The 15,201-nt window shown below is 41.2% G+C and overlaps 1 protein-coding gene across 6 annotated transcripts in view; it reads right to left on the bottom strand.

Moving 5' to 3' along the window:
* The window catches only part of LOC118417405 (voltage-dependent L-type calcium channel subunit alpha-1D-like), a 46,602-nt gene extending 33,443 nt beyond the window's left edge, over nt 1-13,159 (bottom strand). For 2 of the 6 annotated variants that reach the window (XM_035822972.1, XM_035822987.1), the window contains exons 1-4: nt 12,951-13,159; nt 9,340-9,887; nt 1,418-1,563; nt 400-513 (exon numbers count right to left, since the gene is read on the bottom strand). In XM_035822972.1, coding sequence (XP_035678865.1) covers nt 400-513; nt 1,418-1,563; nt 9,340-9,783 — 704 coding nt within the window. In that variant the 5' untranslated portion in view covers nt 9,784-9,887; nt 12,951-13,159. Of the gene's footprint in view, nt 1-399; nt 514-1,417; nt 1,564-9,339; nt 9,888-12,807; nt 12,895-12,950 lie in introns of those variants that run through there. The other 4 variants (XM_035823003.1, XM_035822964.1, XM_035822980.1 and 1 more) reach the window with 3 other exon arrangements.
* Between the last annotated feature and the right edge of the window lie 2,042 nt (nt 13,160-15,201).

The following is a 15,201-nucleotide window of genomic DNA, read 5'->3' on the forward strand; positions in this document are numbered from 1 at the left end:
CCCACTGTCCGTGAATATTTTCAATCAGCTTGGCAAATGACTGGAAACACAGTTCTTTATTTGTGACTCTATCTCGTTGTTTTCGTGTTTGTTTGTTTGCTTCTGTGTACTTGCGATCCAGCGGTGATGTGCCCCAGACCTGTGGAGGCTCCCAGAAAGCCTACGTACAGTGTAGCAGTATGATTTATACCAGTCTGTGTTTGTTTATTTGTTTTTGTTTGTTTGCTTGCTTGTTTGGTTGTTTGGTTGTTTGTACTTTGAACCCAGCAGTGATGTGCCCCAGACCTGTGGAGGCTTCCAGAAAGCCTGCATGCAGTGTAGCAGTATGTTTGTTTGCTTGTTTGTTTATTTGCTTGTTTGTTTATTTGCTTGCTTGTTTGTTTGTTTGTTTGTACTTACGACCCAGCGGTGATGTGCTCCTGTGGAGGCTCCCAGAACGTCAGTGTGCAGTGCAGAAGGATGACCAGGTACAGAAACCGCTTGAACCAGCGATTACTTATAATGTAGAAACATCTGCAAAGGGGGAATACAGGGGGTTACACTTACAGTGGCCAGTTATAAAACTAAATATATTTAAATAATCCATTACAAGCATTTATATCTTTGTTGCTAGGTCCCGTCAAATCTAAGGACATACTTTGGGATGGTCACAAAATCAGGATTGAAATTTATCACAATAAAGTACTTAAAAGAAAAAAATCACGGAAAAAGTCTGGGGCCAGCCAGGGATTCGAACCCAGGACCTTTAGAATAATTAGATCCTAAGTCAACAACTCTTACCACATGACCACCTTGCTACCAAAGGAATTTTCAATCATGTCTCGCCTTTGTGCCAATTTGGGCATCAAGATGGCACAAGACAACAAACTAGCATATAGTTTTAGAATATGAAAACCAGGGTTGGACAAGTCCACTAGTCTAATTGTCCTTGGCAAGTAAAAGTGACGATCGGGCAAGTGCATATACTACCCCACTTGCCGGATCGAGCGAGTAAGATTTTTCCATGATTTTGATTAACTAGTTACTTTTTAAAGTCAAGGTATCAAACTTTGGCCAACATAGAAAAATAGAGCCGATAGTAAAAGAAGTCAATTGCTTGAAGTAAAAAAAAAAAGGCCTTTGAATTTCCAGCAAGTGAAAAGTTGGTTCTTGCAAGTCATTTTTGTATGTATCTGTATCTGTATCTGTTTCTAGCCGGTACAACCGCCCTTCGGTGTAACACACCAGCTTCCCAGGCACGCGGCTCGGCAGCAGTTGGTTATTTTTCGCTTAACGACCTGTCACACCTAGCTTTTGCACATCTATCTGCAATGTACTTGCCCAATAGGACAAGTGAGTTTTAGAAAACTTGTCCTACCCTGAGAACCAAGAATTTACATTGTTGAGGCCTAGAGGATCGAGTTTGATCAAGTCTCACCTTTGTGCGAACTTGGGCTTGAAGATGGCGCGAGCTTTCCCGTACTTGCCTCGGCCGGCCAGGGCGTCGTCGATGTGAGCAGCAGCAAGTTTCAGCTCCCTGTTCTCTCCCTGCAGGTCCACAAACGTCTTGGTCAGCTCATCGCTCTGGGGAGGAACAGGAAACACTGATAAGTTCTTTCAAGTTTGTTTGTTTGAGACCTTTGTTTATTCATGAAAGCTCATATCAGCCTGCAGGCCGCTTTTCATTGTGGTCATGAGGGAAGAGGCAAGGGCCAGCAAGACAAAGTATAACAGAGATACAGTTTACATCATATGTCCTAATGAGTCTTATAAGCAGGCTTTTAGCTAGGATTTTATAATAGGGCGTCCAAACTTACTGGTGAGTCGCAGTAAGTGACTATTGTAGGAGGGGTCTGGGGGCATCCACCTTCCATGGTGCAGAGTTTTTGATGATTTTAGGTTTAAAAAGTGCATTCTAAGGTATCCCAAGAGGCAAAAATACACAATGTACTGTTACAGATATCACAGTAGAAGACTGTGACCACAGATGACCTGGTTGCATCCCTGGTCAATCAGAATTTCATGCTTGTCAGAGGATTTTCTCCCCAGAATAGGGCGTCCAGGGGCATCAAATTTCTTGTTATTCTAAGAAAAGGGCGTCCAGATGACGCGTTGACGCATGCCTGGCTAAAAGCCTGCTTATAAGTCTATAAGTCTATACAAACAATTTTAACATACATTGTACAAAATATATGATAGTGAGAGCTGCTATATGATTTCAGTCCGTTCATTTTGGTCATTCCCGTTACTTTAGGAGTACCTTAAAGAAGCTATAGTTGGGGGTTTGCGGTGGTACTATTCCAAATGTCATACCTGGGCAGAGGTCTAGCCTATGTAAAACCTGACAGATTTAAGTATAAATCTGAGCAAAATTATCGGGTAAAATAGGGGAAAAAATACCATAAGATGAGTGTGACAGCACCCTTATTCCATCATCTGAGGGTACTATATCTGATGCAGGAGCGCGCAATGTCGCTCGCACAAGGCAGACATTTTTAGTAGTCAATGACAGAACTTTGTACGGGATGACAGAAGAAGGAAGAATTCTGTAGTGCGGTAGAAATGCAATGGAAAGGCACATTTGCAGTGTCATTATTTCACGGGTCAGAGGTCACCATGAAAACTGCAAAAACAAAACCACCAAAATTACTGTCTACAAGACAGTCGCACAAAAATATGCCTGATGTAGATATACAAAATTTTCATTTAAAAAAGTAAATGCTGGTGAGAAAAATTTAGACAGGGCTCCGCGATCTGCGAAAATTGGCCAATATAGCTAGCGAGAACTTCCGATCAACTGAAGGGGAATCACAAGGAAACACGACAACAGAACCAACCAATAAGTACTAGAATGCACACAGAACCTGTGGTGTGGCGTCCTCGCCCCAGGCATGTATGGGATCAGGAACCAACAGACCCTCTCCCCCACCGCGCTCACACATTCTCACTCCTAATCCAACCATAGGGGCCGGCACAACATCGGCACTCTCTCACAACAACAGAGTCTCTACTTCACCTTCCCATTAACACTGTGTACATGTTATATGTATGACATAGTGGGTAACCAGGCAGCCAGCCCATCAGACCTTTACAGTAAATTACACTTCAACCTGTTGTTCGCTCTAAGTCATCAATCTAATAAGGCCCAAGTTTCAACCCAGCTAATACATGGATGCAAATTGGGGCTGAATTTCTTTCTACTTCCCTGGGCACCAAGTATTGGTGGTATTTTTCAGACAGTCACGCTCTTAGGGCTAGTCTAGAAGGTAACGGTGAGATACTGTTGATAACAACAATGTTGTAAAGGCTGTGTAAAGGGCTTTGTCTTGTTAAAGCCACACCAGAAAGGTTTGAGTGAGTCCACCCACACACATCTTATATACATGTATATATTACATACCCCTGCTATAAAGATGTAATTTAAATTTTTGTTGCGATCTGTTCATTGCCTTGAGTGCAAAATGTAAAAACTGGCATTTTGTTACAGATGTAACAGTGGGGTTCTAGCGCTGCCAAACTAGCCTGGTATCCAGCCGTAATTATAGCTCTCGAGTCTCTTCTCTCCTCTTCGCAGTAATTTGCGAAGAGGAGAGAAGAGACTCGGAAGCTATAATTACGGCTGGATACCAGGCTACTGCCAAACTGTCCACGCCAACGGCTCTAGAGCTTTTGGTGTTGTGGTTTGGACGTTGGATTTATGATCCGGCTGCCCGGGTTCGGCGCGGGTTCGAATCCCGGGAGTCGGGATGTTGTTTCATTCTGTTCTACTTGCCCCTCTGGTTGTTTCACAGACTGAAATTACTAACTTGACATCTGAATCTGAATATCAGGATTTGAAGAATAAAATTGCCACTATTTTGTTTGCTTATTAAGGTAAACCATGTTTCTACTTATGGATAAACTAAACTTTACCTTAAACCAACACTAAAAGCCTTATTCAAAACTAGATTAAATCTTCTCCGTCTCAACAATCTAATCATTTATTCACAGTGCATGCAGACAAAGGCAGAGGAAATACCAAGTGTATATATTACATAACCTTTTGTGTCACCTGATAACTGTTGTGAAGCCAGTGCATTGTGTAACAACAATTCTTACGATCGCCTGCACAAAAAGGGTCATCCTTCGCTGTCCCCGGTGACTTTTATGAGTTATGGGACAGAATACCTTGAAAGGAGATAAATCTAAGGTATAAATTGCTGTTTAAGGCTGTCATAGAAACAAGCTTGTTGGGACTGTATAAACTACATCATGAAAAAAATCTAAACATGAAATTTATGAAAATTCACAACGTTTTGTGATAAGAATTTCTTTTTTTCATGACAGTTCTGATGACAAAATAAGTAGCATGGGCTTCCAAACAATGGGTGGGACAGAAAAAAATTACAACTTAGAGACAGCCATGGTGCTTTAACATATAACAATTACTTATAATTCTACTGACATTGAAAAACGAGCTACAAGAGAGCCGGTAGCATGCAACCTTTTCGTGCATGCCAGCCGACCATTAATATTCATTCTGCTAATGACAGTTTTAAAAGCCTGACCTGCTAAGTATGTGCTTGGGCAACTCCTACCTTGGCATGACTGAATGGAAATAAAAGGCAGCCCCTTAAATCCCTCTTAAGGGCACTGAAAACTATATGTACAAAGTGTAACAGTGCTCGAAATACCCACTTGCACATGTACACTTGCAAACGCAACCATAAGAAAGTAATAACTAGGAAGTGAGGCAACCTGAAATGTTGATGGCGCAACCTTGCTTTTGGCTCAGGTTGCCGCCTGGGTAACCTGGCTGAAAAAAAGTATTTCGGGCACTGTGTAAGTACCTGATGGAACCTTAAATGTGAAAAAGAAGACCAATGCATTCTGTCTCTATCCTTCTACAGAGTAAGGAACTCTGCATGGACTATTGACTTGACAAGAACTGTACTTCAATGTGCCAACAACCGATCACACATTGACCTGGATAGAATGTAATATTAGTATATAAAACACATGTTTGGATATGCCCATTTTGTATTGTTGTACTAGAGAAATCAGCAATATCTTTATCTTATCTTTCAATAAAGTTGTCTTTTCTGCCGACACATGCAGCATTTTTTCAAAAAACAAAGTCAGCAAACAACCAATTGCCATGCACACAAAGGGCTCGAAATACCACCTGCATATGCAGGTTAGTGCAGGTAAAATTGGAGCTGTGCAGGTATTTCTGAAATATACCTGCACATAACCTGCACTGCTTTATGTACTGGTTGTATACATAAATGTCATATGATGTAGGTGTATGTGGATTGCTATTAGCTGCATTGATTGTTACCACCAATAAAGTATAAAAGAAAAAAATAGCAATGGCCCCTGAACAATTTTAGCATAATCCATACCTCCTACATTCAGAGTGGTTCAGGTAAAATTGGTCTGGTGCAGGTAATTTCCAGTGCTACCTGCACCAGTGCAGGTATGCAGAAAAAAGTATTTCGATCCCTGACACAGCTTTCACTGTTAGAGATGTTTGCATAAAACTGCAAGAGGGCTGAATGTTACATATCAAAGAACCGGACTCTGTCTGTTTTGTATAATGCTATACTAATAGTGTAATCCTGGCTGAGTTACTCATGTTACCCCGTACAGGAAAGTAGAAAATGGGTAGTGTCACAAATTTGGATCAAGTTGAGTTTACTTTTGTTTAGAAAGTAATTTTTCATTGGTCTTGACAAGAAAGACGGAGGTATGTACAGATTCAAGTGCAGAGGAGATTTCCGCTCTATTGATGCAGCATGTACAAATAAACATCCCATTCTTAAACTGAGGTCACCTTGACCAAATTCATTCATCTCAAGAAGATCACAAAAATGCAAAATCGTCACTGAGTCGAGCATAATTGTTCACCAGGAAATTGTAAAGGACTTTGTGACTTGAGAAAATTGGCACTTCCTTAAAAATCACGCGGTGACCGAGAGAACACCAACCGCAAAATTTCCTATGGAAAATGTTCTCAATCCTCTATTCTGCAAGTGTGCTGCCAGCTTAAGAACTATAACCTGTTGAGACTCCCTCCCCCCCCCCTCCGAGGCAATCAGTTCAGGTGCTTATCACAATTTACCTGGTTGCCATGGCAGCTTCCTTCACCTTTATCTGGGCTCATTTGTCCCGCACGCCTTCTCCCCTCAGGGTAGACAAACACACCCTGGTTACTGTCCATGCTCCGCTTGTCACAACAAACACACACACTTTCACACACGATTACAGTAGGAAAACTCTGAGCCTGCGGTGTGTATTCAGCAAATCTACTCTACTTCTGTACAAAAAGGAGGGATTTTTTTTCCTTTGGCGTTGAAATAACAAAAACGAAAGTTCCCTTTTTGAGAGTATGACTGCATGAACAGAACGTACAGGTCAGTGAACAAACATGCAGGTTACGGGTACAAACTTAAGAAGGGGAAGAATGGCCCAGAAAAGTCTTGACTTTCATGGTGGTTCATGTAAGCCAGTTTTGAGTGTTCCTTGTCACTCTGTTTCTTACTCAAAACTGAATTCAGAGGTCACTCAACACAAAACTCACAACATACAAATATACACTGACTGAGTCTTGTTTTTCTAAGGAAAACTTAACACAAGTCCTGCCCACAGGAATTTTTTTCTATTTTTTCTATTACTTTGTCAAACTATGTAAATATAAAAACGTTAACTATGTACATGCACAGATTGAGACTCAGAGGGCTTTCAAAGTTGTACACAAAAGTAAGGGTCATTATGTATAGGTCTCAATTCATGTTGCTTGGTTACAATCGCTGAAGGACGTATCATGACCAAAGTGTATATATACAGTACATGTTGGAACATGCAATGTGTAACCTGCACAATGCAGGTCCGAGTCCATTCAACAAAGGGCAGGTATTTTGACTGATAAAGGCACAAAAGGCTTTCAGGTAAATGAAAAGGGCTAGAAAGAAAGTAGACCAACAGTTTTTAGTGGCAGAGTTTTGGATAACACATCTCAGGTTATGTGGGTTTTCTGAAAACAAACCAGAACACATGTTACTCACACCATACCCAGATTCTGTGCCCGCATGGCAACAATACTGGCATCCTGTATGTGGATAAGTGGGGATTTGTAGCACAGGACAATTGCAAATCCTTGCACCTTTATTTTGCCTGTAAGTTGACAGACAAGCAGACAGTACACCTATACACGAACCCCTCTGCACCCTTCCATCATGACTAAGTCCTCCCTGACCTGAATCACCGGGCTCAGGGAATGGCTCTTGTCCTGGGTTCTGGTAAATTGTCCCGGCTTATGTCCACCATAATTGTGAAATTAGGTTTTACATCAAAGATGGAATCTGAGCAACCTGTCTGTTATCTGTCTAATCATGCAATACAGTGCTTGAAATACTTTTTTTCTGCCAGGTTGCCCAGGCAGCAACCAAAGCTTAGGTACATAGGTGGGGGGAAAAGTTGTGTTCCACCTGCATTTTAGGTTGCCCACTGTGCTACCTGGGTTTGAAATTAAGTTATGCCAAGCAAAATGTTGTTGCATTTGTAAGTGTGCAAGTGGATATTTCGAGCATTGATGTAATATAAATTATAATAGAACCAGGTATTATTGTTCTGAGGAAGTTAGAAATATGTCAGAAATACGGGGGAAAGCTGGTTTTGGTATGGTAAAAGATAACAACTTGAGGCTTTTCTCCATCCTATGACTAGTATAAGCATGATTTCATCTATTCTTCAGCAGATTCCTTCAATCTCAAATTTCAACCTAACTTTGCACATCAAAACGAAACATCGGAAATCCCTTGAAAATCACTGGAAAATTGACAGAACAAGGTTTGGTATGCTGGAATACAATGATATTATGATGATTAATTCCATTTTGTGTCATCTCTTTAGAACTTTTAATTTAAAAACTGCAAAAAGTTTTAAATCCCTTGGGAGTTAGCTAATTTGCATATCGTCACATGTAAAAAACTTTTTTAAAAGTTTTTCATGCAAAATTTTTCGCCCTCATAAACCCCCAACCAAATAATAGCTTTACTTTAAAGACTGTTCAAAGTAACAAAAAGAGTATTTCCCAACTCAGAGCATTGATTTTTTTCTCTTACACTCTTTCTCACTCACTCACTCACTCACTCTTTCCTTCACTCTTCATTGACTGTCTGCCCCTTTCGACTTCAGGTAAAGGGTGGGAAATACGATATCCCTATTACAGACGTGTGTTCAAAGTAACTTTCTAACGCAGTGTTTATTTAGTAATGGTAGAATGCAGGGATGTTCAAACAAACCGAACGCCCAAACATTACACTATTTATGCACAGTCACGACTCTCCTATACTGATTCAGGACTTTCCTTCAGGCATGTAAGACGACTTTTGTCCACCTGTCACACCTGCAGCCGATAGGAAAACAAACTTACAGCAGAATTGTAGACAACAACAGGTATCAATACTGCACACCTGGCTCAGGTAAGGTATATTGGACAGGCATAAGTTCACACCTACAGCCGAGAGTGAAAGCAAAACAAACTTACAGCTGAACTTTAGATGACAGGTATCAATACTGTACACCTGCATCATGGCTCAGGTGAAATAAAAAGTATTGGACAGGTACATTGTCTGGGATACAGTAGTAGAAGTAGTAGGTTACACAGACAGTCCACTACCCGAACACTCTGACTGTTGGGACCTGAAAGACACATCTGGCCTACTATCCGCAGGAACATTTTCAACATTGCATAAATCTTTTGAAGTTTTTTTAAGACATCCGATTCAATTAGATTTGATCTTTAAACTTTTCACTGTTGATAAGGTAAGAAAACAAGTATTACAAATCAAATGAATGCCATTGTCTGTATAGACCCCGATAGTTCTAAAGCGCTAACCTATAGCATGTGATTCTTATCATTACTTCCTGATGCCTAGCCCAATCACCACTCCGATGTTTGAATGCTATTGTTTAGTTTGTTTCCTTTAAGTACATTGGAATTTACCATTCAAAAGTAAGAAAAGTCTCTTTGCTGTCAAGAAGGTTAAAAACATGAGGCAAGTAACAATTGTCCATAACAAGACCAGGAAGGGAAAATTTTGTTCCAAAAACATCTGCGATAACCAGGGACAAATAGGTCCTGGGTAAAGTAGAAACCATTTTTTTATTAGTGCATTAAATTTGAACAGGGTCCATTATTCAAACCTTTTAAGCACTCGACAACAGCAATAAATTTGGGGGATATTTTCTCTGCAATATAGTGAATATGAGACTTGTTGCTTTTTCTTTTGAACATATTTTTTTGTCTGATAATTTCTGTTTACTGTTAATAACTAAGGTACTGTTGATAAGTACAGCATGTAGAAATGTGCTTACCCCATGTATGGCCGGAGCCAGAGCCACAGCAGGAGCCAACAGTCCAAACCGACCAAAGTTCTCCAGCGAGGACCGTCTGTTCAGTGGTCTCAGAGTTTCTTTCTTTGTCTCTTTACTCTCCGTCTTTTTATCGGACCGCGGCTTGGCCCACGTCTTCACCTCCTCCTTTAGGCTGCCAGACGACCTGGAGATCGTTCTGTCGTGCATCGGAATCCGATCCGAAGGCTCCCGCACCGCGTTCCCGTTCTGGCCCCGTCCGTTCTTGTTCACATCCCCGGTATTTTCGAGAAGCTTCGCTTTCGGGCTGGTGTCGTACATGGGGCTGTCCGGCGACCGTCTGCCGGTCGACAACCGCCCGCCTGTCCTCTCCTCGCTTTCCACGGAAAATTTCATGCCGACGAATCCGCCGTTTGTGGCCGTCCTTTTTTCAACGTCCTCCTCCATTTTGGTACTGTCTTAGAGACACCCTGTAACAACGTGTGCTTCAGAGAGGTCAGGGGTCATCTCCATGGCGATGTTGCTGACCTTTGTGCCATGAAGTTAGCAGACTGGAAAGTAAACACAAATAAGTCAGATATAAGACAACTACTAGTAAAACTGAACAAAATGCAGACTGTCATTCTAGATTGGGTAAATAAAAAGTTACTGGTATGCTACTGTAATTGTGAAGATCAGCACAGTTTGCAGTTACAAGCTCTTCCTAGAATCAGCCAAAATTTGAAAGTTTGTGTAAAACACAGTTACTTCTTGTGAAAGGAACTCATTCCATAATAATGTAATTTTGTTGAGTTCTCAGGGCACTTAAAGCTGCATTTCATGCACATTATTTAGACCCTTTTCATATTTTGCAATACATTACGAGTCAATACATTTACCAACTCGAGTTGACGAGTAAGGAAGCTCAAATTGAACATTGTACTATAAGCTCCACAATTCATATTTTTCTTGGCTCCTCACCTGACAATTGTGTGAAAAATGAAAAGTAACCTTCCTGTACTTAACACTTGTCAAACACAGAAAAGGATGTTTGACACGACCAGATGGCAGGTTATACCCGTGTGCACTGACGACTGACCACTTCATAACCATGGCGCACACAAAGGACACAAACTCGCCATAATGGTAGTTTATTAAAAATGCATGCCATAATTACGCACCACAAAAGTGCAGCAAACATACTCGGCACTTGTTGAACCCTCCTCTAATGACGCTATCATAATGCTTTCAGCCCTGCGCAGTTCTCAAAAAGTCAACAAGCCCCCATCTGTACAGTCAGGAGGATTCTGTAGTTAAATCTTGACCTTTTCCTCCCACTTTACACAATAGCTGTGCACCCATTCCATGATGGTATCTTTCCTGTCATACCAGCCCCTCTCCCCTGACAGTACAGCAACAATAGCACATAATTCAGCCCTCTGCTCCAGGGTTCACTGCTTTTCACCTCATGTAAATAGACCTTCTTCATACGTCACGCACTGCTGTTTGCCTTTCCTATTTCTGTGTTGAATATTCAAACAATTTTAAAACACCTTTTAGTGCTGGAGATTATTGATAAACGATTGAAGGGCCAGACAAACAAAACTTCGTGTTTCTGATGCTCTGCATTATGAAATGAGAGAGGGTAAAACAAAAAAAATCAAGCAACCTCAAAGATATAAATATAAGAACCAAATGTCTCCTTTTCATCCAAGTATGTAACGGTAAAATTCCATATTGAATCCAAGCCCTCACAATCCAGCATCTTAGATTGGTTCATTCTGGAAGATAAACTAAACATTTCTTTTTGAAGTGGTTTTGAGTGTTCTAGTTCTAGCAGGCAAACATGAGAGAGTAGGCTATTCTGGAGGGTCTGCGATGGAAAATGTCTGGAAATTTAGGTTGGCGACAACACACCAAACCAGCAGGGTAAAAACGAAAACATTTTTGACAGAACGCCAAACCCAAAATATACCACCAACACAATGGGTGCTGTCTCCATCTGTTTACATGTAAATTTTTTACCTCGTGCAAAGAATGTGCCACGTTTATTGTCATTGCTTCACATGACCTATGATGGTCATACCTTTCTTTTCCCTTACTTACTAGTAGGTCTGTATGGCTCTACAATATGTATCTACATCAGGGCTGTCTACAGCTTTAAATTTTTTACGACCCACTCGTTGTTTGGGAGGCTATTGTTGTTGATTTTTTTTTGGTTAAACGTTGTGTCATTTTAAGCTCATGAAAATATATTTTCAATTTCAATTTTATGTCATGAAGTCCAGATTCTGGGACGGGGTAATATTTTTTTTTTACATTCCAACAAGTTAACTTCTGTCCTGGGACGGAGGGACAGGTCCTGGTGACAGCCCTGGTCTACAAGTGCACGTGCTACTTAAAAGGGGACCTTTACCTTAAAGTTTATGGTTACAGTGAGTGGTTACAGTGAGTGGTTGCAAGACGACCTGCCTACACCATAAAAACAAGGGACAGGCAGGCCCTCTAAAGATGACAAGCCAGGTTGGAGAAACCAAGGAGGTTAAAGAAAGAGAAACCTCCTTGGAGAAACACAAAGTCATAACATTTTACAGAAATCAAACAAACCAGACCCCCCTCAAAGCTACAGGTGTAAAAACATGAACATCAAGAGCCAAACTACCTGTCAACAAAGGTGTGCCTCAGCAAGCAATGTCCGGTGATTGCCCCGGCAAAAACAGTCATGGGAAAATGGCTGACAGATAGGATATCCTGAGTCTATCTGAGTGTGTGAGGTGCCTTAAAGATTGAATATAGTCTTCCTTACTCTAGAAATTGCTAGCAATGTCCTGCGGCTCTAGGCTAATTAACACCATGTCACCTGTTCACAAAAGCTGTTCAACAACAGAAGAAATGGGGCCACCACAAATTATACTGACTACATTAACAGGTACACCCAAGCAACAACCTACATCCACACACGCACCTGTACACAGCACACCTGTATTACACACCTGGACTCACCTGTTGCTCTTGCAGCAGGTGAGCAACTACAGTACAGGCCTTCTTGGAAAAACTAGGTTATTTTCTTTCCAGCGGGGCGGATAATAGGGACAGAGAGTAGCCGTCTCGGCTGTTTAGCAGCCACAAAACTTCACAACCAGGAAGTTTGGGGTCGGGTTTCACAAGACAAAGGTACCAACACGTAACGTTACATGTGTACGGACGGACGGGACTTTGTTTCACGATAATAGTCTCTTAACGTCCCGAAGAAGCTTCTCATGTGGTGTATTGCGTTTGATAAGTTCTCATAGAGGTAGAAATCGAGTAGATATGCTGGTGACAGTCTTGGAAACCATGGCTGTGGGGAGGGGGGCAGAGTAACTCCTCACATCGACTGAAGGGTATTTGACGAGTTTCTTTAATAAATAATAAAGAATTTCTGATGTCCCCAACAGACAACACACATATACACGACGGCTATGGTTACAGATAGCAAACACCTAAGCTTACCTGGAAGAATTTGCCAGCGACATGTGGTTTTAGAAGTGACAAACTTCTCTGGAAGTTTCCTTGAGCGAACTCGCCTACCACACACACACACACCTCTGACAACCTGGACTGGAGTCACTTCAAGAGTCTCCACTTAAACTTACCGTCAACAACCGTGCACCAAACGTCCTACTTAAGGACTCCTCCTTCCTTCGGACTACTCCTTGGGTAGATCTTGTGGAGAAACAGCTGAAGAAACTGCGGTAAAAGTGGACACAAGACGCGAAGAGTGGTCAGGACCGCCAGCTAGCTGTCGTCACAACAGTGGTAAAGTGATGGATGACCATTGGGAGCAACCAAGTCTGCCCGGAGGGGGGGAGCGATCCCCGGGGATTTACTGCTCACTTGTGGTATTTCAGAAAAAGGTCGTCAAACTAGCTATGTTTCGTCTCTCTAGGCAACCACTGAATGACTCGTGCTTTTGTCCAAAAGGGCTTCTTTTGTTAGAACAATTAATAGAGATAACACAGTTATTAAGATTACAAACTGACGACAAAAGAAGGGGCGGGCCCACACGATATGACGTCAAAGCTATCTTATTAACGTTAATGAGGTTTGGCAACGAACTAATCACTGGTCAGACATTTCCTTGTCTTTCACCTTCCTTTCCCGTGTCTTCACCTTTTCCCTTCACACTTTCACTTTTCCGAGCGGGCACACTTTGGGCTCACTTGAAGTATTTTATAGTTATAGGTGAATAACGTTTACAAGTATAAAATTCCATTCAATATCATAAAAGTCACTGAGACAAATACACTCCTTGCTGAGACTAGAGTAGCTTAACTCATAATGCAGTCTGGTAGAGTCCAACATATGTCATTTTGTCTGCAGTAGAGTCACTTCCGAGTCACCGAGAGGGTTTTGAAATAATATTTGTATTGAGTAAGAACTATTCTAAGTAAAAGAATATTTCAGTCACTAAAGTTCTAAATTGTTGAAACAGTTGAAAATGAAAGTTTGAACATGTTTGAACCTATCTGGATATGTTGGAAACATTGGGAAAGTAATGGTACAAATATCTCTTTATTTAGAACAGTTTAGATGTGTTTTTGTTGGAATTCGACATATTTTCGAACTTCAGCTTTTCTATTTTCTATGAATCCTCCACCAGCCTTAAATATCTCAGTGTTTTCGTTAGCTTAACTACGGTAGTTAGCAACGAAAAGATTGAGCGTGCCGGTTACTAAGGATGGTAACGTTATAAACAAGGCGAAGAACTTGGCCAATCAACAGATAACATACCGGAGTTCTGACCTGGCCAAACTATACTTTATCGACCAGCTAACTCTTATCTGTTTATTTGGCCAATTTCCATTATTTTTCCATGGGTTTGCGTTTTGATTACTGATTTCTACTGTTTCTTATCCGAAACAATATCTTTTTTGTATCTGCTTGGAGATTGTATATAGAGGTCTGAAAAAAAGGTGTACGCACCTCGTGACGTCACAGGGCGGACGTGCGCAGAGACCTGTCACTAACGTAATACATGGGAAAATTTCTATCGCTCTTTTTGTCCCCTGTGACCCCACGGTTCAACTATACCACAAACAGTAAATATCAGGAGACGCTTCTCTCCGTTGAAACATGCAGGGAAAAAAGCCCACGCGAATGAAAGACTGGTCAGAGGAGAGTTATAGTTTAGCCTTATAAAAAGATACTGCCAAAAAAAAGGGATGACAATAAACCATACTTTTAGTTTTGTTTGGAGATTACAACATTACTTGTCGTCTTGTGTCAGTCTTTTTTGCCTATTGTAACCGTTCCACCAGCTGCAGCAATTATAAACTTCTCTGCCAAACAAGAAAGAGTCCCCAAATCGACCCTGACCTTCCTCTTCCCAATGCCCACCCTCACGTACTAGTAGATATCAATACAATCCTTTCATAGGTTCTCAAGTTATACCGACCAAAGTATGCGGAAACATAAACAGACAGACAGACAGACAAACAAACAAACAAACAGAAAAAAGACATACTAAAAACCCACTTTAATGAAGGTCACTCATCCTATCTTGGATGCAATGATATTTGTAATAAAGTTCAGTGGCATTGCACAGCTTAGAAAGTCTTCAATATCTCACAAGGTTGACACTTGACTATCTATGGTCAATGGCTATGACTACCCTGACTAAAATCGCGCTCGTAGCGGTCAGCCATACAGTTACCACCACCTAGGAGGGGGTCATTAACCCCAGCCAGCGAGAGATTGTGTAAACACAGACAAGTCAATGACATTTCTACTACAAGGCACGAAAGGTAGAGATCCCACCAGTGGTTTCCCCGTAATACAAGATGAAATGGTTGTCGTCGTGCACGTGATTTATTTATTTATTAAGCGAGACAATACAGGTGATTA

The sequence above is a fragment of the Branchiostoma floridae genome, chromosome 1 (assembly GCF_000003815.2).
Source record: "Branchiostoma floridae strain S238N-H82 chromosome 1, Bfl_VNyyK, whole genome shotgun sequence".
NCBI classification, from domain to species: domain Eukaryota; kingdom Metazoa; phylum Chordata; class Leptocardii; order Amphioxiformes; family Branchiostomatidae; genus Branchiostoma; species Branchiostoma floridae.